Genomic DNA, 27,034 nt, shown 5'->3' with positions numbered 1-27,034 from the left:
ACCAATTTACGGCAGGCATTGCCAAGGGTGCTTTGTACAAACCAGTTCCCACAGCCAGGACAGCTCTCGGCTTCGAGGCTTTCACCAAGATGGCAGCGAGGAGACCAAGGGCACGGCTTGTCGGGACACGCTCTGGACAGTGGCTCTCGGCCCCTGGATCATTCTGTCCCAACAGCTTTGCACTCCTTGTGGGCAGCAGCCACTGAGACTCCCCCGGAGCCACCTACCCGCTGGCTACAAGTGGGGCAACCAGAGAGGAGGAGGAAAAACGGAAACTTCAGGAGGAAGGAGCATGGCTAGGGCATGGGAGAGAGAGGAAACAGCCTCTAGTCCCTCCTGCACGCAACATCGGCGGCCAAGCTCAGCCTCTGCCAGAAGGTCCCAGTGCACGAGCAGGACCAGGCCTTGAGGTGGGGGAAGAAAAAGCCCAAACAATCTCCAGCGTGGACTGGAGGGCGGGTAAGGAGAATAGGAACCAGGAGGCTAGGCCTGCAAGAATTCACACCCTGTGCCCTCAGCTCCAAACACAGCTTAGTTGCTAACAATATTAAATTCCAAAAAGACTTGTAATGTAGGAAAATAAAATAAACATCCTGCACACTTACCCAATCCTGGTAAACAGCTTCCCATGGGCATGGAGAAAACTGAGGATGAACCTTTTGTTCAGCTGCATGGGAAAAAAAAAAAAAAAAGAGAGAGAGAGGAGAAAACAATTAAACTCTCTCCGATTTCCTGTGAATTAAGAACGTCCCCAGTGACAGAGGAACCTGGCCTGGATGCTGGGGGTGGCACTGGAGATGGGAACCAAATGGACATGCCCAAACTCTTACAAACATCATGCACTCAGGCAAGGGCAAGTGCCAAACAGCTGGAGCGCGAGCAGGGAGAGGGCGGTGGAGACACAGCACCCTCTGCCGGGACCTCAGCTCCCTCGCAGTGGCGGGACCCGGCCTCGCTGGCACCCGCCCCGAGGCGCCCGGACCCCGGGCGCAGATTCCGCTGCCCGCGGGGCAGATTTCTGCCGGGCTCAGCTCAGCGCCAAAAATCCCTCTTGCGCCCTGTAAGCGCGAAGGGCTGCACAGCCCAGAGGCGCTCGCTGCTCAGGGCATCCCGACGGCTTGTTCGAAAGGAGTCCCAAAATGCATCGTCTCCCACGACTGTTTCCCGCCAACGGAAAAAAAACAGAAGCAACTTCTCCGGCGCTCAGCGATTCCAGCGGAGGCTGAAAGCAGCCTCTGCTCAGTGCAGAGCGGGAGGGGAATAGCCTCGTTAACACTTTTCTGCAGAAAACCAAACACCGCGTTCAGCAGCAAAGCTGGGAACGCTCATTTGTGCCGTGCCAGAATCGGCTTTCAGAAGCAAGGAAGGATTGGGACGGTGCCGTACCTTTTCATCTAACTCTAGCCTTAAGCAACTACAGAGAGGAAACTTGTGTTCCCTTTTATCAGAATCTTTGATTTTATTTATTTCTTCCCCTGAAAGCCTGCAGCACTATACCACCGAGACCGGGGCAGGACTTGGCATTTCCCTAGCGCATTGCTACTGCAATGTGGAGCTAAGGGGATACAGAGGAAGCTGTCCATGGCATACGGTGCACAGGCAGCTTCCTGCCCCGCTTCGATCCGATAACACCAAAATCTCACTTGAATAATTTCTCTCTACCTCTCCAAACCACCTTTGCTAGTTCAGCAGAGCTCCGGGCTTTCCCACTTCTTCTCTAAACTGTTTTGAAAATGGCTGTGGGTGGGTAAGCAGCCACTTTGCTTGGCCATGGAGGTGGCTGCGTTACAGCAGAAGGGGACTGCCCTCTCTTCCCTCTTCCACGAGGACACGAGGCGTCCACCTAGCACCCACCAACCTGGGCAGCCTCAGCGCGATCAGAACAGCGGGGCCCCGGGAACCGTGCAGGGAGACGCTGACCAGGAGTGACCCAGCCTGGACACCGCAGCTCCGCTCCCACTTGCACAAGATTTTTAACCACTCCATAAAGGTCAGCAGCAGCACTTCTATTTACGGGGGGAAACAGAGGCACAGACAGAGGAAGAGACCGAGGTCACCAGGAAGGACTGGGGCAGCACCAGGCCCATCTGACGGGGTGCAGGACGGCCACCAGCAGGTACCTCCAGGCCGCGGAGGACAGTTATCACGGGCAGTTCCGGCTCTGGCACTAGCTCCCCCCTCGTTTGCTGCACTCCTCGGATCACGCCATTCCTGATGCAAGTGGCTGGGCAAGGTGTGATTGCTCGGTTTGGTGTAATTAATCTGGGCTGAATTCCCCCAGGACCCATGCAGGAGAATGATGCCCTGCTGCAGAGTCGCTCCTGGGCCATGTGTGAGTTTAAACATAAAACCTGTCTCATAAAACAAGCCAGACCAATTAAACTGGCCCCCGCAGCAAGGGGTTCTTGCTTACTCACTCTTTTACTGCTGCCCTAAAGAGCCCTTTGCACTGGAACTCAACTTTATTTGCCACCATTTTATTAACTCTGCAGATGAAACCCAGAAGAGACTGGGGGACACTGGGACAGCGGGGCAAAGCGAGGGCCCTTATTCACATGTCTAGTGAAGCATGGACAGCTGCTTCTCCACCGTCCTCCTTAGGACATCAAGAAAGCTCAGAGCTTGAAACTGTTAACACTTTTTTTTTTTTTCCAGGCAACAGCTTGTGGGGGGAAAAAACTAGTTGGTGACCAGCTTGGTGGCTCCAGCGCTTACCACATACCCTGACAGCGACGTGGCCAGTACCGCAGCACGGCAAAGCCCGGCAGCTCTGAGCTTGCAGCTCAAGCACCAGAGCCCTCGCAGGGTGGGTGGCAGGCAGGGCTTTCTCCCACAGCCAGGCCACGTGCTTCAGCTGGCTGCAAGGGCTGCTAAAAGAGGGTCCCTCAGCTCTGCCCTTTGACGGGGGCGTATTTAAAAGACGTTCCCCTTCAGCAGAGAGGAGCCTGCAGCTCGACCTACCTCTGCTGGCAAGCCTGCGGCGACGCTGCTCGGCAGGCCGCACGCGAGGCAAGGAACAAATAGGACAGGGCAGAAACGCTTTCCTCCGAGGCCCACGTTCAGCTCACAGCCTCAGCCGCTCTCAGCGTGCAAACGCTGCACCGCTTTCCTGGCAGCTGGGGAGTACCAAAACTCCCCACCTTGAATGGAAAGTGACACCCGCGCCCCGCGGGGAAGCACGAGGCAGAGCGTTCCCACAGAGATGCCCGGCTCCAGGGAGGCAGGGAAGGGCTCGGCAGGGCCTCGGCCTCGCCCCCATCTTGGCGAGGGGGGTTTTGCGCTCTGCCTTTCCACCTGCAGACCCCGAGGACTACCCAGGCACACAGCACAGAAACCCGTGCTGAACTGGGACATACACACACACACACTTTTTTTTTTTAAAGGAAGCAGGGATGAACGTAGGATACCTGCCTCTAGGGAAGAAGCATGTTTCATACCTCTTGCCAACTTAAGCACGAGCCCAGCAAGCCCAAGCAGAGGCCCATGTGCCCCAGTGCAGGGGCATCTCAAGCAGGCACCTCTCATGCTTTTTTCACCACTTTTTCCCTCACAGCCTCAAGGTTTTGATGAGCTCATCACTTAACTTTGGACCTTTCATCTCTGAGTTCACGCTAAGGCCACGGGTCGCTTTGACTGGGCTTTTCTCTGAATGACTCCTTCTGTAGTGACTCACCTGCCCGTCACCCGCCGGGAGCCCTCCCTGCTCCTCCCGTCAAAGGCTGCTTCTCACAGCGAGAGGGAAACGGCAACTTCCACTGCGCGGCCCGGCTTTGGGGCAGCAAGGAGGAAGTCCCATCACCTGCTGTTCTGCATTCACACGGGGGAAGGGAGCACTTCCCCAAAGGCCTGCTAACCTGCTCGTTACCCTGACGCGCTCGTTACCCTGACGGCGTTAGCGTGAGACCTGTAACTTCTCCTCAGCTTCGCTTCACTCACTGCATGGTCCATCGGCCCCAAGTGTTGGTCCCTCCAAAGGCTTCCTGAAAACAGTACCCTGAAGGCACATCCACGTGCTGAGGTCAGGACGCCGGGGAAGACTGGGCTCCCCTTGCATGCGCAGCACTGCTCGCTGCTCCGCGGCCAGCGGCAGCAGGGCTGGCTAGTCCCAGTGGGTGCTGGGGAAGAGCCCACGAAGTCGGGCTGACACAGCAACGCAACTATGTCAAGAAATGGACTTCGGCCCTTACAGCTGAAAGGCGGGCATCACAGATATGGAAGTTATGAGCATATAGTGAAGGCATTAGTTATAAAAACAAACCAGCTGTCAGGAAGAAGAAGGGGTCCCTGCACACAGTAGTGCCTGAAGCTGAAAACAGCTGTTTCGGCTGTCATGAGTCAGCATGTGCAGACAGACTAAATCCACCTGGGAAGAGGCAACCTCACCAGAGGAAGCAACCCACCGCTGCTCGGGGAGTGCTCGCACACTGCACCGCCAACCAAACTGGATTCGTTACCATGGAAGAAATCAACAGTGACTAACAACTGCTCGCGGAGAGGCGAAGGCAGAGATAGCAACAGTACTAGAACAGCCAGCTCAAATCAGAGGGAGGCCACAGGGAGTACGTCCTGACAACACGCAGAACAGAGGCAGTCAGACAGGATAAAGAAAGGTTTGTCGTGTCTTGAGCCAGAAAAGAAGAAAGCGAGACCCAATCTCAAGGGACCGCACGCTGACCAAAAAGGGCTCAAAACACGTCTCCCCGCCCAGCGCGAAAACACAGGAAACACCATCAGGGTGCGCAGGAAAAGGAGTGGCACGAACCAGGCCAAGAAGCAGAGCTCCCGTGCTCACACCCATCACAGATCCATTTGGCTCGGGGCGACGAGCGCACAGAGCTTTGGCACCTGAGCATCAGTCCCAGCTGTGAAGGAGGCACCAAATAAGGGAAGGATTCTGGAGCAGTGACTCCTGGGGAAAAACCATTTCAAGTTAAAAATTGTTACTTCAGGTTTGGAAGTAAATTTCAGGATCTGGTCTTTATCAAGCGAGGCAAACTTTCTTCAACATCAGCAAAGCATCTGTGGAGCAGAAAGCAGTGTCAGAGTCAAAATAGGCTGCAAAAGACAAGTCCATTAATCAAGAGACCAGATGCAAGACTGCCTGTAACAAATGTGCTGTCTCCACCAGAGTGGAAGGGACTGGAGCGCAGCAGGACGTTCTCCAAAGTCTAGGGGTATCCTCAGTGACAAGGGGTTGGGATACAGACCACAGAGCCACACGGCTCAGCTCCAAAACACGTACCACACTCATCCCAAATCATCTTCAGGTTTTCTCGGCCAGCCAGGCTTTTCCAGGCATGGCTTCCTTGCTGGGGATTGGGTGAAAAAACATCCAGACACCCAAACCATGCCATATTCTCACTTCCAGCTCAGAGGCCAGATACACCATGTTAACTGTTAAGATTATTCCCGTCTTTCGCAGGCAGCTTTTCAGAGCTGCACAGACTCGGTTCAACAGCAGCAGGCAGTCCACTACCTCTCCCGGAGATGTCTTACAAGCCTGAGCCTTTATCCCATGCTATCCCAAATGTGCAAGGCACAGTTCTGGCTGGCGTTTTCCATGGCAGTCTCTCATTCAAATAAGACCTAGCAGCGATAAAGAGCTTCTGGGAAAGCCTGTGATGCTGCAGTGGGCTTAACTGGCAAGATATTAGGAGGAGATCTTTGCTGTTAGAGGCAGTGCTGGTGAAAGTGTTTTGCGCAAATGGCTATCTGCATAAGGGAGATGAGACAAAGAGGTCATTAAGATCATAGGCACCTTTTGCAACATTTACAAAATACCCACAGCGTTGCAGGCAAATTCCAACTGGGCTAATTACCCTAATCATTTCTCTCCATATACCACCTGCAACCATGAATGGACACAGAGCTCGCCTTGCTTCTTCTTGCTAAATATTCTAGTGCAGATTTCTGTTTAGCAGTTGCAATGTCATGCCCAAAACTGGATTAATTTCCATAGTATAGAAGCAATTCCAGTGGGAATCCTGATACTTAACATGAGGCACTACACAGACGTGAAATACAATTGGCTATATTGCGGAAGAAAGAGGGAATGCTGAAGTATTGTGGGCTCGAGACATACGAATTTCATCTACAGCTAAGGAGAACTTCAGGCACTCACGCACCTTCCCAGTCTTCTGGACTGCAGCAGCTATGACTCCTGGACACATCTCATGGCTATAAGAAGTTACAAGCCAGCATTTCAGCAAGAGAAAAAGGCATTCAGGAAGCCCCTCAGTAAAACATGGAGCTTCTGATTTTTCCTTCATCACCTTCATCACTGCAGCGGACAGGTGAGATGAGAAACAAGGGCAAGACAATTGTGCACTTTAGTAAACTAAAATCAGGCAGCGGAGACTACACTGGCTCTGAAACAAATGTCTGACCTAGAACTATGCTTATTTAATAAAAACTTTCCATTTATGAAAAATAGGTCAGAAAAATTACAAGTTTGGTTGAAAAAGAAATCATATGCATATAAATATTCCAATACACTTGTAAAGCATTTAAATTAGTAACATGCAACATTCTTGAAAAACAAATTAGACTAAATACAGTATATTAAAAATAGATTAAAAACTAATTGAGCAGCATCTTAAAAAGCAACGGTCTTTAGAAAACTCTCATTGAACTGAATAGAAAGTGGTTGGTACAGGCTGACTAGCAACATTTTTAGCAATGAACTGAAAACAAATTCTGTCAACAAACTGCCTGTGGCATGAAGATGGATGGAGCAATAAGTAATGATGTAATAATGATCAGTTCAAAATCTGGATTTTTCCAACATCAAAAGTGCTGTTATGTATCTGGGATCATGTAGAATAAGTCTCCAGGGCTTTACCCCAAGCAGTTACTCCACAAAGGTTCCAGGGACTACAGTGGCTATGCAGCCTGGTGAAAAGGGTTAATGCATCCCTTGAAGGTCCAAGCAGAGAGCAGGCACCGGACAGCACTCTTACCTCTATATACGGCACTGGCGAGACTGACACTGAAATACTGCATTCAGTTCTAGTGCCCGTATTTTTAAAAGGATGCTGAAAATTTGGAAAGGGTCCAGAAAACGACCATAAAAGTGATTCAAAGGCTAGAAATGATGGCTTGCCGTGAAAAACTTAAACAGCTCAATCTGTTTAGTGTATCAAAAAGACTGGGAGGTGATTTGATTGCAAGTGCAAAGTGCCTCCATGGTACTTAAGGGCTCTTTACACTAGCAGAATAGCAAAGAACAAGAGAGAAACATTCACTGTGGAAATAAGGCACAAACGTTTCAGAACCAGTGCAATTATCCCTGGAACAAACTTCCCAGGAAAAGGGTGGATTCTCAAGACTGGACGTCTTTCTGGAAGTTTTGCTTTAGCCAAACACAAGTTATTTGGCTTCATACAGGAGTAGCAGGGTGAAATTTAAGTATCTGTGATATACAGGAGATCAGAATAGATGATCTAATGGTCCCTGCTGGCCATAAACGCTATGAATCTATGCAAACATGCCAGAGAGAGTCCTCAACTGAGATATCAAATTAACTTCCAACATACAACTTTTCATAAATTGGCTTTGGTGCTGCAGGTCGTTTAGGACATATGCTCAATTCTTTGAGACTGCATCTGGTTAAGCACTGAAAGAAGGATGACCGGACAGAGCCACTCTTTGTCCAACAGGTACAGCTGCGTGCTTTGCACTGACGCAGCTCCAACTAGCAAAAAGCAGCTAATACCCAAACACACACAGTTTGCTGAGAGTGAAGAACATCCCCTTCCTAAGCTAGAAAACTGACACCGAGAAATGTGTGATGAGTTCTGGTCATAAAAGATCTCCTGTTAACATAGCCCAGCATGTTGTCAGCCTTCTTCACTACCGCAGAGTGGATTATTTGTGGGGTCAAGCATGCAGGAGGGAGATATGAGGCCTCTAGTCAGTGAACAAATAGTATCAGGAAAGGTTTCGGCTCCAAAATGCTTTTCATGTCTGGGTTACAAAAAGAGCTCTTTCCAAGTTGACCTGGTTTTACTTACTTGCCTGTAATTGGAACTCCAAAGAGTAACAAAGAAATTAAGAAAGGAGAAAACTGAAGAGATCTAACCCTACACGGCATAGGAAGGCATTAGAAAGGCCAACAGAGAAGACATTTGGACAATAAGCTGAGCAGAGACAGAGCCTTCCAGAAGGAAGTGTTATCGCAGCTCTTCACACTCCTGCTCTCCCAGCCATGCTCACCAGCAGGGATAACAGCAGCCACTTGCAGCCAGCCTGCGCTCAGCACAGCTCTCCACAACCAGGAGAAGTCCAGGCAYGAGTGGCATAAGAGGGCTGAGCACTGCTACCCCGCTGCATCTGCAGGGTACYTCCAGAGCCTTCACTTCTATCCAGACAGTTTACCCGGGGCATGAAGGCATCTCCCTYTCCACTTTCAATCGYGCAGCAACGAAAGCTGCTGGGGAGGAAGAGTAGAGCCAAGGACAGAGGAAATGACACAGATTCAAGCAGGTTCCACTCCCTGATCCTCCGGAAGGAAATTTCTTTCCTAGTACCCACCTCCACGGTGGATATGAACCCTGTCTGGAAACAGCTCATTCAAYGCTGACAAAGAAATAAACACTGCCCATTCCCCAGGGCAGAAATAACCATTTTGGCTGTGGAATAAGAGGTGCCATCCCAAAAAGCATATASCAGACAGGAGAAAAAGTTGGACTGGGCCAAGTTCAGACAGAGATCAAGGTTAGACTAACAAAGAAAGCTCAAGAGAAATCAGTCAAACAGCCTTCACCCTGCTCTGGGAAATTTCCCAACCCTGCTATTAGACATTTTACTTCCTTTACCAGCACTGCCAATTCCTGCAGTACTGCTGTCTGAGCTGCAGACTCTCCTCCCAACACCACACTGCAGCGCCTGGATCATCAAACTCGCTGCCACGGGAAAGGACTAACGTGCAGCAGCAGGAGGGGATTTGGTTACACACAAATCCCGGGCTGATCAGCACCAGCAGGAGAGGAAATGAGGAAAGAGTGAATGACAGGGAAARGCGGTTTCTGGATGATTGTACTTGGTTTTAGAGTACGAAAAGCTTGTTCGAATTGAAGTTTTGCCCCCCTCACCACAGCCTCTCTGAGCCCTGGGATATAGCAGAGCCTCTCACACAGGCATAAGTCATCGACGTCCTTGTAGCACTCCCACCTCTGATCCACCGCGATACTTCAACACACATTAGCACCAGATGCCTGTTACCAGAAGGAGAACATGTCGGTGTCTCTCCCCTTCAAGTCACATTAGTCCCTGCCTTGTTCTTCACAGTTAAATAAAACCACCAACATGGTCTAAAAAGAAAAAAAAAATTAACACCAACTTCTGGAAACTCTTACTGAGAGCTTAGCCTTCACTTTCTGGGTAGCAACAAAAGGTCAAGTTGTGCTGGAAAGCAACATGCCGGTTCTAGGTGACATGCACGCACATGCCGTATCAGTCACCAGGCTCCTCGAGCTCGAGGGAGCTGTGGGAGGTATAGCAGAGCRGTATTGAATGGACATCAAGGGCCCAAACAAGGAGACAGAGCATCTCTGGTGGGATTTCTAGTGCAGAAACTGCAGCAGAGAAGGATTTCACCCGTATTTTGAAGGGAAAAAAAGGGAAAAAAAAGAAAGTACAGTTAAAAAAGAAATTAGGTGCAGACATGGGAGGGTGAACAACTGTTGGGCAAAAAAGCCAGGGCTAGCTGCATGGCTGAATGTCACGTCTCAAGCCCAGAGAGGCTAGGAGTGTGGTTTTAGCGTTTAACCAGCTTCAACTGCAGCCTGGCACTCTTTACTTCCTCCCCAGAGGAGGCTTCTCTCTGTTAGGGGAAAGAAACCAACCTTACCACGCGAAACAAAACGGCTAGAGTAAAAATAAAGCCCCAAGGTGGTTTGGTGACCGAGGTCATGCTAGGAGGCGGGGAGGGTTTGCAATGCACTCAGAAATGCTCATGCTGCCAACCAAAAGAGAGATTACAGAAAAGGAGGCAGGGMAGAGAGTTAACGCGAGCCCAGCAGTAAAGAGGCTGAGAAGTCTTTCGCACGCCACCTGCTCCCCCGTGCTCAACACACAGTTTTGTAAAACCGTTTCCTAAACACAAAGGAAAAAAACCCAGACCTAGTCCTGACCTCCACGAATGAGTAACCAAACCYGACTGCTCCCTGCAGGCTTGCAGGGGTGAGGAAAGGAGGCTGCCAGGGCAGGAGAGAGGGAACTCCAGGTTGCTCCCTCTCGAGTCCCGCTTTGGGCGCACAAGTTAAGGATTCAATGTCTCTCGCTGCTTTTTCACGCGGGTAGTGGGTGAAGGAGGGAAAGATGGCTGCCTTTAGCTGACTGCTGGCGCTGCATTCCCACCACGCAGAGCTCCTGTGCCTGTTTCCGCTCCACGGGGGGAGCCCAGCAGCGGATCCCAGCACTATGAAGGTGCACATCAAATACAAGGCCAYACAGCAACAAGAACCAGGCCGATGTGGAAGCACTACCTTCCCTTGACAGCAAGGGCAGGCCGTAATTCAACAGACCACAGACGAGATCACKCAAGACGAATACTAGAGAGCACCTAACCGTAGGGGAGACAAAACTTCCTGACCCAACAGAAACCACCTTCCTGCGACACGGCCCTGAGAGCAGCCTGACCCAAGGCCCTGCTGTAAGACCTTGCATATGTCCTGCCACCAGCTTGTGCACTAAGAAAAAAAGTGGGGACACTCCTTCATATGTCCCCTCCCTTTGGGGACACCTCTGCCACCACTCTGGTGCAGCTCAGGCATAAAACAGATGCCAGCGATGGCCTCAGCAGACAGCCCGGGGGCATCTTCAGGCACTGCTGGTCTATTGGGTTTCCAGTTCCTCCACTCTCTGCACAGGAATATAATGTTGGGAGTAAAGACACTGCAAGTAGCCAAGAGTTAGCACAGGCCTGGGGGGCTCCTGGGGCATCACGTGCAAGCTGCAGGTCTGCCCTGCCAGGCAGCCGCGTCCCAGCGGCGGGGGGGAGGCAGGCGGAGGGCAGCATGGGCAGCGCCTGCGCCGTCGCACTGCCCCTCGACACCAGGCACGCAGCCCTGCCTGCCCCAGCGTGCTTCCCGCATCAGAGGCTCCCCAACAGGATCATTTGGAGCACTTTGCCCACCTGACCCCATGAGGCAGTAAATGAGGGAACCTTGTACTTTTGCCAGCAGGGATCATTCATAAGAGCCTGCAAGGAAGAGAAAGGATCAGGCCTCATCCTTCACCGTCCCATGAAGCACTACCCAGCCGCTCCAGGAGCTCCCGGCAGCAGGCTCAGGGGCGAACGCCTCCGAAACAACGAGCTTCCCAAGCGGCCTCTTGTCCACACACCTGTCTGGGAAAGTGGGCCATCACTGTAGCCATACAGCATTTCCACTCACGCCTGTCACTTATTTCGAGTCCTGCGTAATGGAAAAGAGCTACAGGATGAGGACAGAGCTGAGCACGAAGGGAGCCATCCTCGATAAACAGGGGTGCCTCCGCGGTGCATTTGCACGTGCCCTATCGGGTCCCTCTCCCAGATGCTCAGCTCACACCATAACAGCCTTTGGACAAAACGGATGCTCGTAGGGCCTGCAGGCAGCGATGGCAGAGCAGCCCCAGTTCGGAGCACAGATCCCTGCTGTTATCCCGTGTGACCAGCCCAAAGCGGAGGGCAGGCTGATGGAGCAAAACGGCACAGAAAACAATACTAACAGACTACTGTGAGGTTTTATCCCACTGTTCCCCTACAAGCAGCCCTCTCCAGATGCACAACCCCAGAGACAGCTCCCCCAGAGGAAAAATCACACCGACTGAAGCCAGCTAGAAGAAAGAGCCGGCACAGAGTCACCCGAGCGGCTGCTGCCCAAGAGGAACAAGCACACAGAGCAGAAACAACAAACACAGCCAAGGAAAAACGGATGTGAAACATGCAGGAGCTGACTAGGACAGTGACCCTTTTCCCACTAAGGACACATGCCTGCCACTAAGGCGGCGGCCTGGGCAGCCCCCAGGACTCCTGGCCGCTCCTGGCTGCACGGGCATTTGCAAAAGTGCCTCTTCCTGCTCTGGACTGCAATTTGGTGGTGGAGGTGCAAGTGGTGTCCATGCAGCATCGTGATGCAAGGGCCAGACAGGCAAAGTTAGAAATAAAACTAAGCAGCGGGGAAGGACTGACAAAGATAGAAGGTGAGAATGCTTGGAAACATCTCATCTCAGAAAGAAAAAAGCCATAGCTAATGGTGAAGATAGTCCCAGTCAAGCATTGCTGAACAACCTCCAAGTTAGCTGTATCCAGACCAAGGGGGAAAAAAAGAAAGAAGGGACGTTGTGAGAGTTGTCCTGCTTTGAGAAGAGAGTGCCCCCATGCTACCATAAAGGACCATCTCCCTGTGTCCTTAATGCTGACCTGATTTTCTAAGACTTGGGAGAGGCAAGGAGACCACTGGGTCCAAAAGAGATTGAAAGAATACAAGCAAGCATCCAAAGATGCACACTGCTTACAGCTCCRACACAGTGCCATCCTCTCTCCCCTCAGCCTGCTTGGGCACAGGCTTGTCCCCACATGCTCAAAACTGCACCTGTTACCAGTAGAGAATAACGCTTGTTTGTACAATAGGCTTCCATGGAAGAGTACGGTAGGCAGCAAAGCAGGAACATAAAGCTAAGAAACCCTCGATATTCAGTCTATAGAGGGGACCTTGTTCTCCTGTTTTACTGGTAGACCTCCTGGTGGTATTTACTGCTCATCTGTGGAAAGAGTGATGCACTGTCCATACTCCCCACTGCTGAGAAGATAGATTGCATAAAGAAATGGAGGTTCAAACTTGCTCTGAACTTCAGAGCTAATGATCCCACCGTAATTTCTCCGCTATTGCAAAGGGGTGTTGCTCCATGAGCACCCATGGAGAACCAGGCAAACGCAATAACTCTGTCCCTAACCAACAGGCTGAGTGGAAATGGGAAGGTTCCTGCAGCCAACACACAGGGCTAGAGCAGATCTTGATTCTGGTCTTAGCTTTCTGAAGAGCTTTTTGGGTGGCCATACCAAACTTCTGATAGCTCTGCTAGACTGACCTCTCACAAAGAGGCTAGGAGGCTTAATTCTTTAATGATTATAAAGTATTCAGACATCTGGAGAGAAGTATTATTTAATTACTGTAGCGCCAAGGGAGAGCCTCTCTTCCCTAATCTTAGCTGCAGCTATGGAGTAATCTTTATTAGTGAATGCATGCTGCGTGATAACATAAGGAAGCATCTACTGCAGAGCGCAGGCAGCAGGCAATAGCGACTGTGGGAACCGTAACTCAGCATTTCCTGACAGGGGTGATTAAAATCTCAAACTCAGTGTAATATTAACACTTTCTCAAGAGATTGACAGCACATTTGCCCTGTTTACTTTACCAATTCACAGTCTGTGCAGTAAGCTGCATACAGTACTATCAGATTTAAGATCAATATAGACCCAAGGCAAATGAAACCACTGGCAGAGAAAAAAATAGGACCCAGCTCTTTAGCTCACTTTGCCATATTCAGTGTTTTTTTTGTTTTTGTTTTTTTAAAAAAGTGGAATAGAGCTGCTCATTGATTCAGCTTTTTTTATTTTTGGTTTTCTTGTTGGAATCCCACACAAAGCAACCTAATGTTGTCAGGTAACCAGGGCACCGGGTCAGCCTAGACTTGCATGTCATTGCACGCCTGGAAACAGGCAACGGACAAGAGACCACAGAGTACAGCTAAAAAAGATTCACAGAATGAAACCCCAAAAGGTTACAAGCATAACCGACACAGTCCTAAAAGGGAAGGCTGCAACCCAAATACTACTTCAGCGTGTTTTGAAACAGTCCCAAAGAAAGAGGATGCCCTCCATGCCAGCAGTGCCAAATCCAGTTACTGAGAAAGAGGCCAAATGGAGATGCACGCTCCTCGGTGTGGACAGATGGTACATTCCTTGAATTCTGTATCTTCCTAGAAAACATGATGTGGCAAACAGTGGAAGAAGCAGCTATGCCAAAGCTCTACCTAAACATACAGTGCCAAGGCAAATTTCCAGCACTGCATGCCACCTCTCCTTGTCACAGCGACACTTACTGCACGCACTGGCCTTCCGCAGCCTCTCCATCATGCTAACTCCATTCAGCTACCTTCTGCACCGGAAAGAAAGTAATGAGGTTTGTGTCTTTATCTAGGGCTACAGAAGAAAGAAAAGTCAGCACAGAGAAAGGAAGCACAAACGTGTGCTGAGCAGGCTCACCGCTTGCTGGCAGGGAGGGGGTGCAGATCGGCAGGCCCCCGGAGGGTAATCCATTCAGCCAGCATCTCCCTGCCAAGCAGGCCCCAACACGGGACCGGCAACTAATCGCCTTCGCAATGAAGGAACCCACCACTGAGAACAGAAATCATCCCGAACCAATTTCATGTCGTCTACCAAACAGCCAGCACCTCCACAGTAAAAAAACATCAATCACCTTTGGCTTGGGCTGGGTTTGAAGCAGCAGCCTCAGTATGAACAGTTCAAGGGGTCTCTCCCCTACACCTCTGCCCTGTTCACGTCCCGAGCTGTTTGGCTCTACGCTGGTGTTATATCTGCTTCTGAAAGCAGGACACTTTCCCATTCCACCCTGTGAAATTCCCTTCTATGGCCCTGAAACAGCAAACAGCTGCCATAAAGACTGATGTCCACAAAGCTACCTGCAGAGCACAACTGTCAGTGTAAATGGAAGAACATGGCTCGCCTCAGTCTTTTTCAAGAGCTAAAGCTGACAAGGAAGGAACCAGGAAGGCAATGAAACAGCTTAGACTCAGTTCCTTAAAACGACACGTAACCGCTGGCACACATCCCCCTGGGAGAAGAGCTGTTCCCTTCCGTCCCAGCCCGCGCGGGGTGCGCGCCTGCCGGGACCTGGGGCGGCGGCGCTGCCAGGACGAGGGCTGCAGCCCGCCTCGGCCCAGGCAGAGCCCTTCGGAGGGCAAACAGTGCCACACAGTGGCAAGACACCGACTGCTCCGCTCCTCCAGTCCCTGGGAAGCACTGAGATGAGGTGAGGAAGAGGATGTAGGCTGAAGAAGCAAAAAATCCAGAGCTTCCCAAAGACCCGCTGTTGTCATCTCAGGCCACGGCTCCACAGCATGGAAACTGTGACAGTGACACAGACTTCACGTTTCTTTTTTGCATGGTTATTTTTAATCCAGAGCAGCTCAATGACATGGTCACAGTGCGGCCCCATAAGCAGTTGGGCTAACGCAAGCAAGAGCAGTGTGTTGCAGCACAGCAGTGGATACAAGCAACTCAAGTAGAAATATCTTGGCTGACAAAATCAGCAATGCCCAAACCTGCACCCTCAGTCCTCCACCTCTTTCGCTGCTGTATTTCTGAGCGTGTGGCCTTTCAGTCTGAGAGGAGAAAGCTTTCCACAAGCCAGTTTTTCAAACAGATGAAAAATTCCAGACTAAGGGTAGAAGTCAGACAGACAGCATGCGCAGGTGGTGCCAGCAACCTGCACTTCAGAGCGTACAGCCCATCAACGAGCAGACCAAGGGCAAGCTCGAGCAAACATCATTGCACTGTAAACAATATGATATTACTGCCTCCAGCTTTGCTAGGAGCTACACTACCTCACACTGGAGGGCTGCAAAAGTGCCTCAAAACCACAACATCTTATGTCAAACCATCTTCATCAATGATTAAGAGAGAGGCTAAAGCTTGGCACACGTTCCTTTCAGCGCTGCTGAGGAAGCAAAAGTCTCCAGAAGAGAAGCTGAGGAGAGGGAAAACAATTGAGGGCAGTAACATCTCAAAAATGCTACAGCAATGATGTGCCAGAGTTTAACTTTCAAAGCCTTAAGACTTCAGCCCAGTTCCACCCAGCTGAAGTCACAAACTAGTTACAAAAGTGCAATAATCTCTGAGAAGCTCTGGGCCCCGCAGTATGCGGAGAAGGTCTTCCCAGCTCTGCTGAGCTTACATCCTTAACAGCCATTTTAGGACAGGCAGCCCAGAGCTCCCTGGCAAGTTCTCTCGCAGGCCGCATGTGCCAAAACAGTGCAAGGATTCCTAGAGGATGAGCTCCCAACCATGGGCTGCCTTCGCCTGCATTCCTGTGCCTGACAAACAGAATTCACTTGGGCTCCTCTTGCGAGGTACACAGCTTGAACGGACTGATGAGAGATGCCATTAGTCTTTTTTTTTTTTTTTCCTTGCAGACAAAAGGAAATAGTTTGGAAAGTTTTTTTTTCCTTGCAGTCAAAAAGGAAATACAACAATGCAATTATTACACCTACAGTGGAAATTAAAACCATGGTTTTCACATTCCCAGTACAAACCTCCGATCATCTGGCATTAGGACAAGTGACCCACTTCCAGAACAAGCCTCAAAGCTTACAGAATCACTGTGAACCCTGCTCTTCAGCATCTGACCTCATTTCCCACCAGCAGCCTCACCCAAGTTAGAGCCTTCAGCAAAGACATTTCACTGCATCTTCTGTTTGTGCCTTTCCTATTCCATATCAGCCACACCAGCACGTGCTGCCAAGAAATGGATGGTAATAACATGCTTTAAACATGAGAGGCACGAGGTCACCAGCTCCTCAGCCTGACCCAGGCACAGCTCCCATAGGGGAAGCCAAAACACTGGAAAATTTAGCAACAGGAAAGCAAAACAGATCCAGTGTCATTCAACTGCATTCCAAACACATGACACCAAAGCCAACTGCCGCGTCTTGCAGTACTCACGTCGCTGGGGCTGAGGTTCCCAAGACCGTTGTCCTGCTCAGAATCCCTGCCGGACTCATGGCCCTGGGAGGAGCGGGGGTGGGAGGGATGGATCCAGATCTCCAGCCGTGTGGCATCATCTCCGACTTGTCGGAACGTGGACTTCTTGCCCTTTCCCCGGCAGCTGGGGTTCAGCTCTAGCACCTGATGCTTCTTCTGCTCCATCTGCTCAGCCTGTGCAGATAGGACAGATTCAGAGCCCCCCCAACAGGGATCAAAATTCAGGAAAAATGTGTCATCATTTCATTTACACAGAGCCTTTCCCCAGCTTACAAACTACAGTAACTCACTGCCAGGTCTGTAATTTGGCTTCTGACACTATAGGACAGTGCAGGTGAGAGGTTTTTGACTCTGACTGCCCTGGAACAAGGAGGCAGTGTCCAGTCCTAGCAGTGTGAGCTAACATGCTGAATCTTTTATTTGGGGTGACCCGCTAAGGCACAAAGGGACTCCAGCCTCTCTTGCTCACTCATGTGGGGCACCTGTGGGATGAGGCAATGACCACACGAAAGTCACACTGCAAACCACAACAACCTTCAGCCCTTGCTGAGTTTGGCTGTGTTACAGTGACCCAGAAACAAGAGGTTCCACTGCCCAAACGACCCCCTAAACAATTCTGAGGAGATGCAGAGAAGAATCATCATTTCGAAGGCTGTGCCTCTCCTCTGACTCCCAAAGTGGATTTCTTAGAACTAGATAAGTAGTGACTCCAAGTCCAAAAGCTCCTGCCAAAAGCCTTTTCTCCGGATCACAGCTCTCCAGCACAGAAGAGTCAGCACAGGCAGCTGCAGCATCCAGCAGCTCAGCTCCAAGACTTACCTTGCGTTTCGTCTCTTCAAACAGACTCATGAGGCTCTCCTTGGCTGTGAGGATGGGGTTGCTAGCAGCCAGACTGCGCATGTAGTAATAGACAGCATCCAGCTTTCTCCTCTGCAAAAATACAACTAGACTCAGAGCTGGCACTTATTCTGGGGCATTCAGGCCAAGTCCCCACATACTTCACCTTCCCTCTCCCTCAATACATCTGCCTGGGACAGAAAGACATTCAGACAAAGAGTAAGAGCAGCTCTATGGACAAGCAGGGCCTCGGACTCTCCACCCAGATTCACAGCTACCTACACAACTGGGCCAAAGCACAAGCGTTTTGCCAGGGTTAGGGAGTGCAGGTGACCCAGCAGCCTGCATGCTTGCTTGCTCTGGCCTCACGCTAACTACAAACCAGTCCATCAGCAGACATCATGTTAAGGGGCAATAGTATAAATACTGAACTCATGACACTTTGGGGCTAACTCTTTTCAACATCACTATGAATAAGTAAACGACTCCATCCAATTTTTACAAAAGGCAGAGGTCCAGGAAGACTGAAGGATTTGCCAAACTCCGGCCACTGGCAGTGCAGGATGCTGTCCTCATCTCACCCTGTCACTGGGCTTAATCCCCTCGCACTGGAGCAACCTCTCAGCATCTTCTCTCCCACAGGCTGCCGGCAGAGAACATCGCGACAAGGCACCTCCTTTTGCTTGCAAGCTGCTGGCCCTACGGACCGCCGCAGCAGGGCAGGATGATTAGCTGCTCCAAGCACCATGCCAGGAGTCAGAAAGGCCATCCCCCACCACCAGGGAAATGCACTTCTGAACCCTGCTGTACATATATAAGAACCAGGTTTGAACTAGTCTAGCATCCTTCAGTGTTGCAGATGAGCAGATTCCTTCCAGCTCCTATGTCCCAGCCTGACACTTCCATCATCTGCTGCCAAATCTTTCTTGAAACAAGCTTTCCCGCACGGCTGGAGTAGCCAGCAAAATTGAAACCTAAGAAAGTCGCATGTTGATGTCACTTAGACCAGGACCCTCAGGTTCAGTGAGGACAGCATCCTCATAACAGTATGTTCTTGTGCACAAAATCTCACGCAAGACCTTAAACGCAACCCACTTTTAAAATATCTGCAGTCCCAACAGCCCACAGAACAGTCCCCAAAATACTAATAGATACACAGTACTCCACCAGGTAACAAAGCTGCCAGCAGCCGCAAGAGCTGGAATCCACAGAGCACACCCTGCCAACAGCTTTTTTTTCCCTGTAATTAAATCATCTACAAGCATTGCCATAAGCAGCGCCCTTCTCCACCAGCCAGACTCCCCGAACCGCCTTAGGGGCTCTCCCTACACTTGCTACATCCTTGCATCACAAGCATCTTACCGTGTAGATGGCCAGCAGCGCCAGCTGATTGTAGGGTCGGCCGTTTTTGGGAGCAATTTGCTGAGCCTTCAGGTACCAGCTGAGGAAGGGAAGAATCAGACAGAAGGAGTTACTGAAAGGACATCGGACCCCTTGCTCACTGTTAAGCACTGCCAGCACTGGCAGCCGCGCAGGGACCAGGCCCTTTGCACAAGTGCCCTCTGCCTGCGAGAGCGCGCACAGCCAGCGAGCCTGCAGCAGGCCCCCGAGACGCGCTGTCAGGGCACAGGACAAGGGAAACTGGCAGATACATCTGGAGAAAGAACTTGTCTTGGCTCAGCCTGAAGACAAGCATTTCGCCAGACCCAGCAATCACTGTCCCCAGAGCAGCCTAGGGCACACAGTACAGACTATTCAGGGAAYATTTGTCTCCCCATCCACTTTTTAACTCCATGGCAACTGGGACCAAACCTTCTTGGCTGCTTATCTCATTTCCAATATTTCCAGGATACTAAGTCACCCTAAGAGAAGGGATGTCAGTTCAGTGGCAGTCCATTCATCCCTCTGTTTTCCTCTCTCCCTCCCTCTCTTTTCCCTCAGTTGTATTATCTGCTTTTCAGCTTATATTATGCCACACACGTCTGTCAACACTGTTCAGACAGGCCAGTGAGCCTAGTATGTTCTCCCCAGCACCTGAAGACATTAGCATGCTCCACAACGTCCACAAGCCCAAAATCCAGCAGCTTTACCTGCCCTGCTCTCCAAACCTCCGCAGACTTCGGGGCCCCATGCCCTACGCTAGGCTCACTTTCCCCCCCACTCTTTGCTCCACCTGCTACAGAAACCAATGCTCTGCCTTGAATCACAAAAAGGACTAGACAAAACAAGAGTGACGGGAAACAACAAGAGCTAAAAACTCCTAATGCAGTCAGAACATACAGACAGACGTGGAAACCTCTCCTAACTGAAAAGCTACCAGAAACTACAATCGCTAGTCTGCCAGCCCCAACAGCAGACACCCTCCCTGCCGCAGGATCAGCACAGGACCGCTTCCACATTAGGGGGCTGGAGGAAGACTGGACCTGCTGGCTTGCTTTCTGGGACAGACGACTACACATCTACACCTTACAGCCTCACAGGACTGGAACAAAATAAAGAGGCATGAAAAGACTCCTTTAGCAAGAAGCAAGTTTAAACCTGAAATGAGATGCATCCCTTGTAACTAGATAGAGGAACAGCTGTGCTCGGTGCCACAGCGAAGAATACAATACCTGCGCGCTTTTCCGTAGTTTGCTGTGTCATTTGCTTGTTCTCTGTATCGGCAAATGTCCCCCTGACAAATCATGCACCTCTGAGCACTGATCAGTGCGTACTTCACCTGGAAAAGAAACATTCAGTACATCACAGGGGAGCTTTGCAGCCCTGGCTCACCTGCAAACCCTGTAAGCACACACGGACTCTGTAGCAAGCAAAGAGGAGGTCACTGCCAACTGAAGGTCTCACAAGAAGGTAGCAGAATGGAGCCTTCTCATCTCATGGCACTGGTTCAGCATTTGTAGGGGCAACCCAATCCCTCCAAACACTTCCTCGCTCCCTCCAGCGTCCCATCTCTCTCCAGGAGGAGCTGGGGAAACAGTGACTTCAGGGCTCATTCAGACCATGAGCTCTTTGAGGATGGCAGCTGTAGCAGGGACACATCTATCTGGGAATGGAGCTGGACTAAAATACCCTTTCCCAGCTGTCCCGCACACTGCAATAGCAGCTCAGTGCAGTACATTGTCAAGCATCGTGGAGCCAGCACAACTGTTTACTTTCCTTGTTTATTATTCTGGATTCCAAGGACAGAAATAGGAGATGTTCAATATCTAAGGCAAAAAACAGGGTACCTTTAGACATTTCCTTCCCTTTGCTAGCCCTGGTCACAGAACCAGGAACATGAGCCCAGGTCACAGAACTGGTATATGAAAAGACTCCTTGCAAAGGAGGCCAAGAAATGTTAACACACTGGCACAGTTCAACAACTTCTCTAACAGCTGAGAAAGTTCCCCTGCAAACAGACCCGTATCTGTTTGGAGTACAGCTGCCCACCTCTCAGCTAGGACAGTACACTATTTGTGAGTTTAGCGTGTCGCATACAATTAACAGGATGAGAAGTCTTCAGGAGGGAGCCAACCTACCATTTTTCGCAGAGGCTTACTACGGATGGCCATGCCATCCATATAGTCCTCCAGTTTGAACTGGTATGACACCTGCAGCTTCTGGAGTAGGCCATCAAAAAAAGACGTGCCCTGCAAAACACCCACACATTTGCATGTTACAATATTTCTGACGACAAGCACAAAATCACCACACCATCCCTGCCACATGAAAGAAAAAAGGTACTTCTCCCTGAGCTTTGGGCGGTTTCCCTTCAGAAAAAGACAAAGAGATCAGGGGATCTCCATCCTTGGAGGTTTCCAAGACCTAGCTAGATAAAGTCAAGACAGACCTGATATAGTGTTCCACAGTTCTATTTGAAGCAGGAGGTTGGACTAAAGCCCTCCAGCAGTCCTCTCCCAACAGCATAACTCTATAAAACATTTCCTTTCAGATCTGTTGACCTACATACTACAAAGAGTAAGCTGAGCTGCACAGCCCAACGGAACAATTTTTAAGTAAATTCGATAAGGATGGCACAAACACCTCCATATTTATTTCCACTTAAGAAGGTTAATTTCATTTTAGCTTAAACCAATTTCTAATTAACATAGAACACACCAAAACAAGCATGGTTTAAATTATAACAAATGCCCACCTGGACCTACACTTGGTACACTAATCACATTCAACACGTCTGAGCATCCTCCTCGTACAAGCAAGGCGTAAGGCACAGAGATAAGCGTAGGATCACAGAGGGCTGGTCACCCAGCTCTGCCATCCCATTCTAAACATTAGACAAACCCACCCAAAGATTTACGTGGGGTTTGGAGATGTGTTTCTCTTCGTACCTCGTCCAGAAGCTGGAGCAGTTTGTTACGAATTTCTTGACCATTTTCCCCCAAAGGGTCCTTGAGGAGCTGCCGGAATTTCTCGATCACCTGGTAGAACGCGTTCTTCCACAGCAGCTGGTCCACGTTCTGGGTATCGGAGAACTCAATGTCCATCAGGATGCACCGTTCATACAACTGCAGCATCTCCACCCTAGAGCGAAACACAGTCAGCACAACAGCAACTGCCCAGCTCTGGCCCGAGCTGCCAGGGAACACGTGCTGAGCCACCTGCTGTTTTCCATCCAGCAAGCACGAGATGTCGGCGGTTCAGCCAGCTTGCRCTCTTAAAGCAAATCGATACTTCTACGCAGGTCCTAGAGAGAGAGATGTAGGCTCTTGCAACCAAACAYCCTTCCCGCTCCAGGAAAGCAAACCTGAAAGGAGCATCTCCCTTTTCTGTACACATCAGAAAGGACCAGGGCCTGTCAAAGAGCAAGGAGATCCCGCTCTGCCACTGGGAACATCAGGGCACAGGTGTCTCTCGATGCTAACACAGGGAAAGCACACTGCCAAAACAGCCCTCTTCCGCTTCTGCTTTAGTCCCAGACTCTGCTCCTCCTGAGCCCAAAGTCTAGCTGCTAAGGGCCAGGAACGAGCACACAGAGAAGCAGAGGGCAGGAGAGGTCCTGCCGCTAAACTGATCCCCATCTCCCTTCTATCCAACTAAAATACACAACCAAAACAGAGAACCTGCTTCCTCTGGAAAAACAGGACAACTCTTCTACTTTCCAAAGATGAACAAGGGCTGAGAACACTACACCTGAAGAAAATAAAGTCTCAAAGTAGAAGAAATCACATTCTCTTCACCAGCAACCTACAGCCTTGCCCAGACAACGGAGCAAAATTCCTGCTCTGAGCCAGGCAGGCTAGAAACAGCTGCCCAACACTTGGGACAGTTCGTGGCAAGGGGAATCCTCAGCTGTTACTGCTTTGGCAGCCAATCCCTTATAACGCTTTGAACACTAGAGAAAGGCAGTAACAGTAGCACAACGTAGATGGTAAAGACTTGAGCTAAGTCAGATCGCAGTGCCTAGAGGAGCCCGACAGAATAAGAGAGAAGGAACCTGGCAGAGCCTGTTCTGCTGCCCTGCCACCCGCAGTCCCCCAAGCACTGCACAACACAAACACTGAGCAAGGGATTTACAGACTTTTCTGCAGATGGACACCTGATGAGCAGCAGCTGCGCCCAAGATCCATAACACAGCTCCACAGGCAGGCAGACAGCCTGCTGAAGGGGATGCGAGAGGTGAAAGTCCACCAAACCTGGGCAGCCCCTAGGATGAGAGTCTTGAAGAGGGACCGGACCATGGAGAAGGCTAGTAAGGCCAAAGCTGCTGCCCATCAGTCCCAATTAGTCAGGTACAGGCAGGAGACACACTGAAACAGGGACGCTGCAGCCAGCGTAGGGGCTGACTGTGCCTACGCTCCCAGCGAAAGGGGGCCTCACGCCAGGTACAGCAGCACCGCGCAGTCTTTCCTCTCCACCAGGCCACGGCGGTGGATGCACTTGACAACGTGAGGATGACCTGAAACCTCCAGTGCCGCTTCAAGTCCAGTCACATCCTATCCTGTGACCTACGCTGCAAGTCCACCAAACAGGAAACAAGCCCTGAAATCAGTTCATCTGCTAGATTTGTTGCCAGTCAGCTCTCAAAATACATCTCCAGGGAAACCCTGGAGACACAGAGGTCACAAGTAAATACAGAAGATGCCAAGTAGAAACTGTTGCTACAGCTAAGAACCCTCCAGAGCACCAGTGTCACTTCCTTCTTGCTAACTGGCATCACCAGGCTACTCCCACTGGACCACCACATGTCAGAGCTGAACAGCATCAAGAGCAAAACTAGCCGGTGCTTAAAACATGCCGTCACTGTTACGCCGCCACAGAGCATCGAGAACCCACACAATGCTTYGCAAGAGCAAGCCGGCAGTTCCAGCCCCTGAAGCCCACAATGCAAATGAGAGAGCAGATAACCAAGGACAGGGAAGGAAGCAGAAGTCTGCCAGCACATACTGAAAGCACACGAGAGCGCTGGAGCTAGAGAGACCAGCCCCAGCAAGAGCAAGAAGAACCCAAGAACCGCAGTGGGCACACATCCTGCTCCCCAGTGTCCCTGATCCACAGGCAAGGGATCCCACAACCACAAGTGGCCACAATTCAGCTCCCAGCCCAGCGAATGACATCTTCACCCAGAGTTTTCTTCCGATACCCGCCCACCTTTGACACATGACAAGCACAGCCTCAGCATGTCAAAAGCTAGGCAGCCACCGCCCCATCAGTCTCGGAGACGCAACACCCCTAGTCTGTCAGACCTCCAAGGAGACCTCATACTCTGGATAACACTCCTGCAGAAGTTCATCCTGGAAATGACTCAGTCACACACACACCCCTCAGCCACAAACCTCAGCTGGGCCATCTTCTCCAGCCCCTCTGGGCTGATGCGATCTCTGGAAAGCAGATTGCTGAGCTGCTGCTCCTGGTTCCCAGCCTCGCGGAGGAGTTTGCTGAGCTCCTGCTGCTGCATGTTCCGCATCTGCTGCTCCATCTCAGGACTCAGAGGAGTCGGAGGGAGCGGACTGCAGATATATTGCCCTGCCTGGCCAGGATAGCCAGGGTAATAGGCTCCCGGGTACACGCCGTTACTTGGGCCCATAGGATACTGCAGGGGGTACCCGCCATAAGGATACTGCGGACCTTGGCCGGTGGCCCGAGGGTAATAGTAGGGGTTGTCGGAGTTTTGGAACTTATAGTAGGACGCCTGGGCCTGGCGAGCTTCCCCCCAGGAGGTGGGGCTCACTTCATCATCTGTGTCTAGGAAGTGAAGCTGAGCAGTCTGGCTCTTCAAGGCGGGCTTTTGGTCCGGGTTGTTGGGGTCCCACAACCTGCGAGCAGTGCCACCTCGGCCCCTGCTTCGGGGCCCTTTACTCCCAGCACCGCCAAGCAGGAGCCTGGGCCCCGGGTGACTGGGTTCAGGGGAGCCGGCGGTGCTGACTGAGAGGTCCGTGTTGGCAGGCAGGAACAGAATCCCACGGCCCCTGCCTTGAGGCTCTCTGCTCTGGCCCCTCACTTCCAAAGTCTCTGAGTCGTTAGAACTAACAAATGCCTTCAAGGGYTTTTTTTTATCTGTTTCTGACAGGCTGATATCTCTGTTTAAAGTCTTGTTGTCAAAAGTGACTCGAAAGGGTCCCTTGACTTCCCTGCCATTGCTGCTCCACTCGCTCTCGCTCCTAGAAGCTCGATTCTGCTCTGAACGCTTTTTCTTTTCTGAATTCCTGCTGGAGACATATGCTTCTGCCTCATCAATTCCGTCATCATCCAAGGAGTCAGTGGAGGACGCAGAGAGCTGCTTCCTAGGACGTATTCTTTCTCTGGCACGCTCCTGCCGCCTTTCTACCCCATCCACAAGTGGGGCTCCATCCACGCTGTTGTTGCTTCCAGCTGAGCTCGTGCTGCAGGTGCGGTATCGGCTCCGCCGCTTGTCAGAGCGGGAGTACCGTTTCGTAGAGCTCAGCTTCCCCTGCAGCAGCTCATCCCTTGTCTTCCTGATCCTGTCACTTCGGTCTGTCCGTCCTCCTTTCTCTCCCTTTATAGTTTTCACTCCTTCCCCTGTCAGGCTTCCCTCTCTATCTCCTCTGCTTGATTTGTTTTTCCTATTGTTGTCTTTTCCAGTACCTTTCTCGGTCTCTTCATCTCCCTCAACTTTCAGCTGCTCCATTTTAGTGATAACTTCCTCGTTAGTTGACCGGAGGGCTGATTCTTTGGCAACTGAATGCAGGCGTTTCCCAGGCTGATATATCTGCTGGTCTGGCTTCTTGGTTCTCCGGGTGATCTTGGGACACCACTCAGCCGGAGCGGGCTGCTTGGACAGGTTCTCCTGACTTGGAAGACCACCTTTAGTCTCTGTCTCTTCGTTTCCCCGCAAAGGGCCATTCTGCTTGTGGCTGTCGCCTTTGCTGAAATCCTCTGTGACTGAAGCCCCTCCTGCCGAAGGATCTTTGTCACTGGAACTCTCCTCCTTGCCTTCCTCAGCTCTGCTCCTCTCCCTCTCCGAGGCCTCGTACTTTGGCAGCGCGAGTTTGCTCCTCAGTCGGGAGAGGCCAGGCTTGTAAATCTCCAGGTCTGGGCGCCTGTTGTCTTTGCGATGTCTTGGCTCCTTCGCTTCTTTCATGTTGTCTGAGAAAAGATAGAGAGATGAGGGTTATTCCCAGCACAGACCAGCCAAGGAGGAAAAAGACGGAGACAAATAGACAAAGAAAAGCATTAAGTAAAGGCAAAGAGCTTAACACCCTTATGACAAGTCCAAGAGGACAAAACTGAAATTCTTTGTCAGAGTACTACAGGAAATCACAGACAAAGAGCAAGAAATGAGAAAGTGTGACAAAGCTGACCAAATCCTTAGCCTGACTCACTTACAAGTTACATCAAGCAACAGGTTTTGCCTCAGAGAACGTGCAGGCCAAGAAAGGAACTGATAAAGCACAACACAAGAGCTGAACACTCGTGTATGAGCACCGAATTAGAAGTTTTAACACTGCTGGTTTCCTGGTTTCAGCAGCAGCTCCCTGTCAGCCTGTTGTTCATGCAGGAGCCTTTCTGCCTGCAGATACTATCTTCACCAATAGCCTCCCTGCTTCACAAACAGATCGTTTCACACCAAGGACGTATTACTGAGCTACGAGGGAAAAAATACGTTTTTCCTCTTCTTCTATGCACCTCCATAAGGGTTTTAACACAAAAACACTTTAAGGRACGCAACTCGAGTGACAAAACACTGTACTAGAGGGAGCCAGGCTGTTACATACTGCCTCGGCTAAACTTTTCCCTTCCGTCAGTGACGCGCTCTAGCTTATACCCCCGAACTGCTGCTCGGAGCCAACCGAAAGCCACCGCGACGACGGACCGGGCCCTGGACGAGGCGGAGAGCGCGGCACCGGGGCCGGGGGCCACCCGACCGCGGGGTAGAGGCGGGACGAGCTGCCCGCAGCCCCAGCGCCCCCCGAGCGCCGCGTTCGCGTTTGTGCGCTCCGAACACGGCGACAACCGTGGCCGGGGCAACGC

General features: G+C 51.0%; 1 protein-coding gene across 5 annotated transcripts in view; it reads right to left on the bottom strand.

Annotated features, from left to right (window-relative positions):
* SMG6 (SMG6, nonsense mediated mRNA decay factor) overlaps positions 1-27,034 on the bottom strand; it is a 120,932-nt gene that overhangs the window by 90,529 nt on the left and 3,369 nt on the right. For 4 of the 5 annotated variants that reach the window (XM_026055270.1, XM_026055275.1, XM_026055276.1 and 1 more), the window contains exons 2-9: positions 24,379-26,149; positions 21,934-22,126; positions 21,124-21,234; positions 20,218-20,324; positions 18,968-19,046; positions 17,588-17,698; positions 16,730-16,942; positions 606-667 (exon numbers count right to left, since the gene is read on the bottom strand). In XM_026055270.1, coding sequence (XP_025911055.1) covers positions 606-667; positions 16,730-16,942; positions 17,588-17,698; positions 18,968-19,046; positions 20,218-20,324; positions 21,124-21,234; positions 21,934-22,126; positions 24,379-26,144 — 2,642 coding nt within the window. In that variant the 5' untranslated portion in view covers positions 26,145-26,149. Of the gene's footprint in view, positions 1-605; positions 668-16,729; positions 16,943-17,587; positions 17,699-18,967; positions 19,047-20,217; positions 20,325-21,123; positions 21,235-21,933; positions 22,127-24,378; positions 26,150-26,389; positions 26,480-27,034 lie in introns of those variants that run through there. The other variant, XM_026055273.1, reaches the window with a different exon arrangement.

This window comes from Apteryx rowi, unplaced genomic scaffold (assembly GCF_003343035.1).
Source record: "Apteryx rowi isolate R43461 unplaced genomic scaffold, aptRow1 scaffold_99, whole genome shotgun sequence".
Classification (NCBI taxonomy): domain Eukaryota; kingdom Metazoa; phylum Chordata; class Aves; order Apterygiformes; family Apterygidae; genus Apteryx; species Apteryx rowi.
This window is presented reverse-complemented; position numbering and strand designations above follow the sequence as displayed.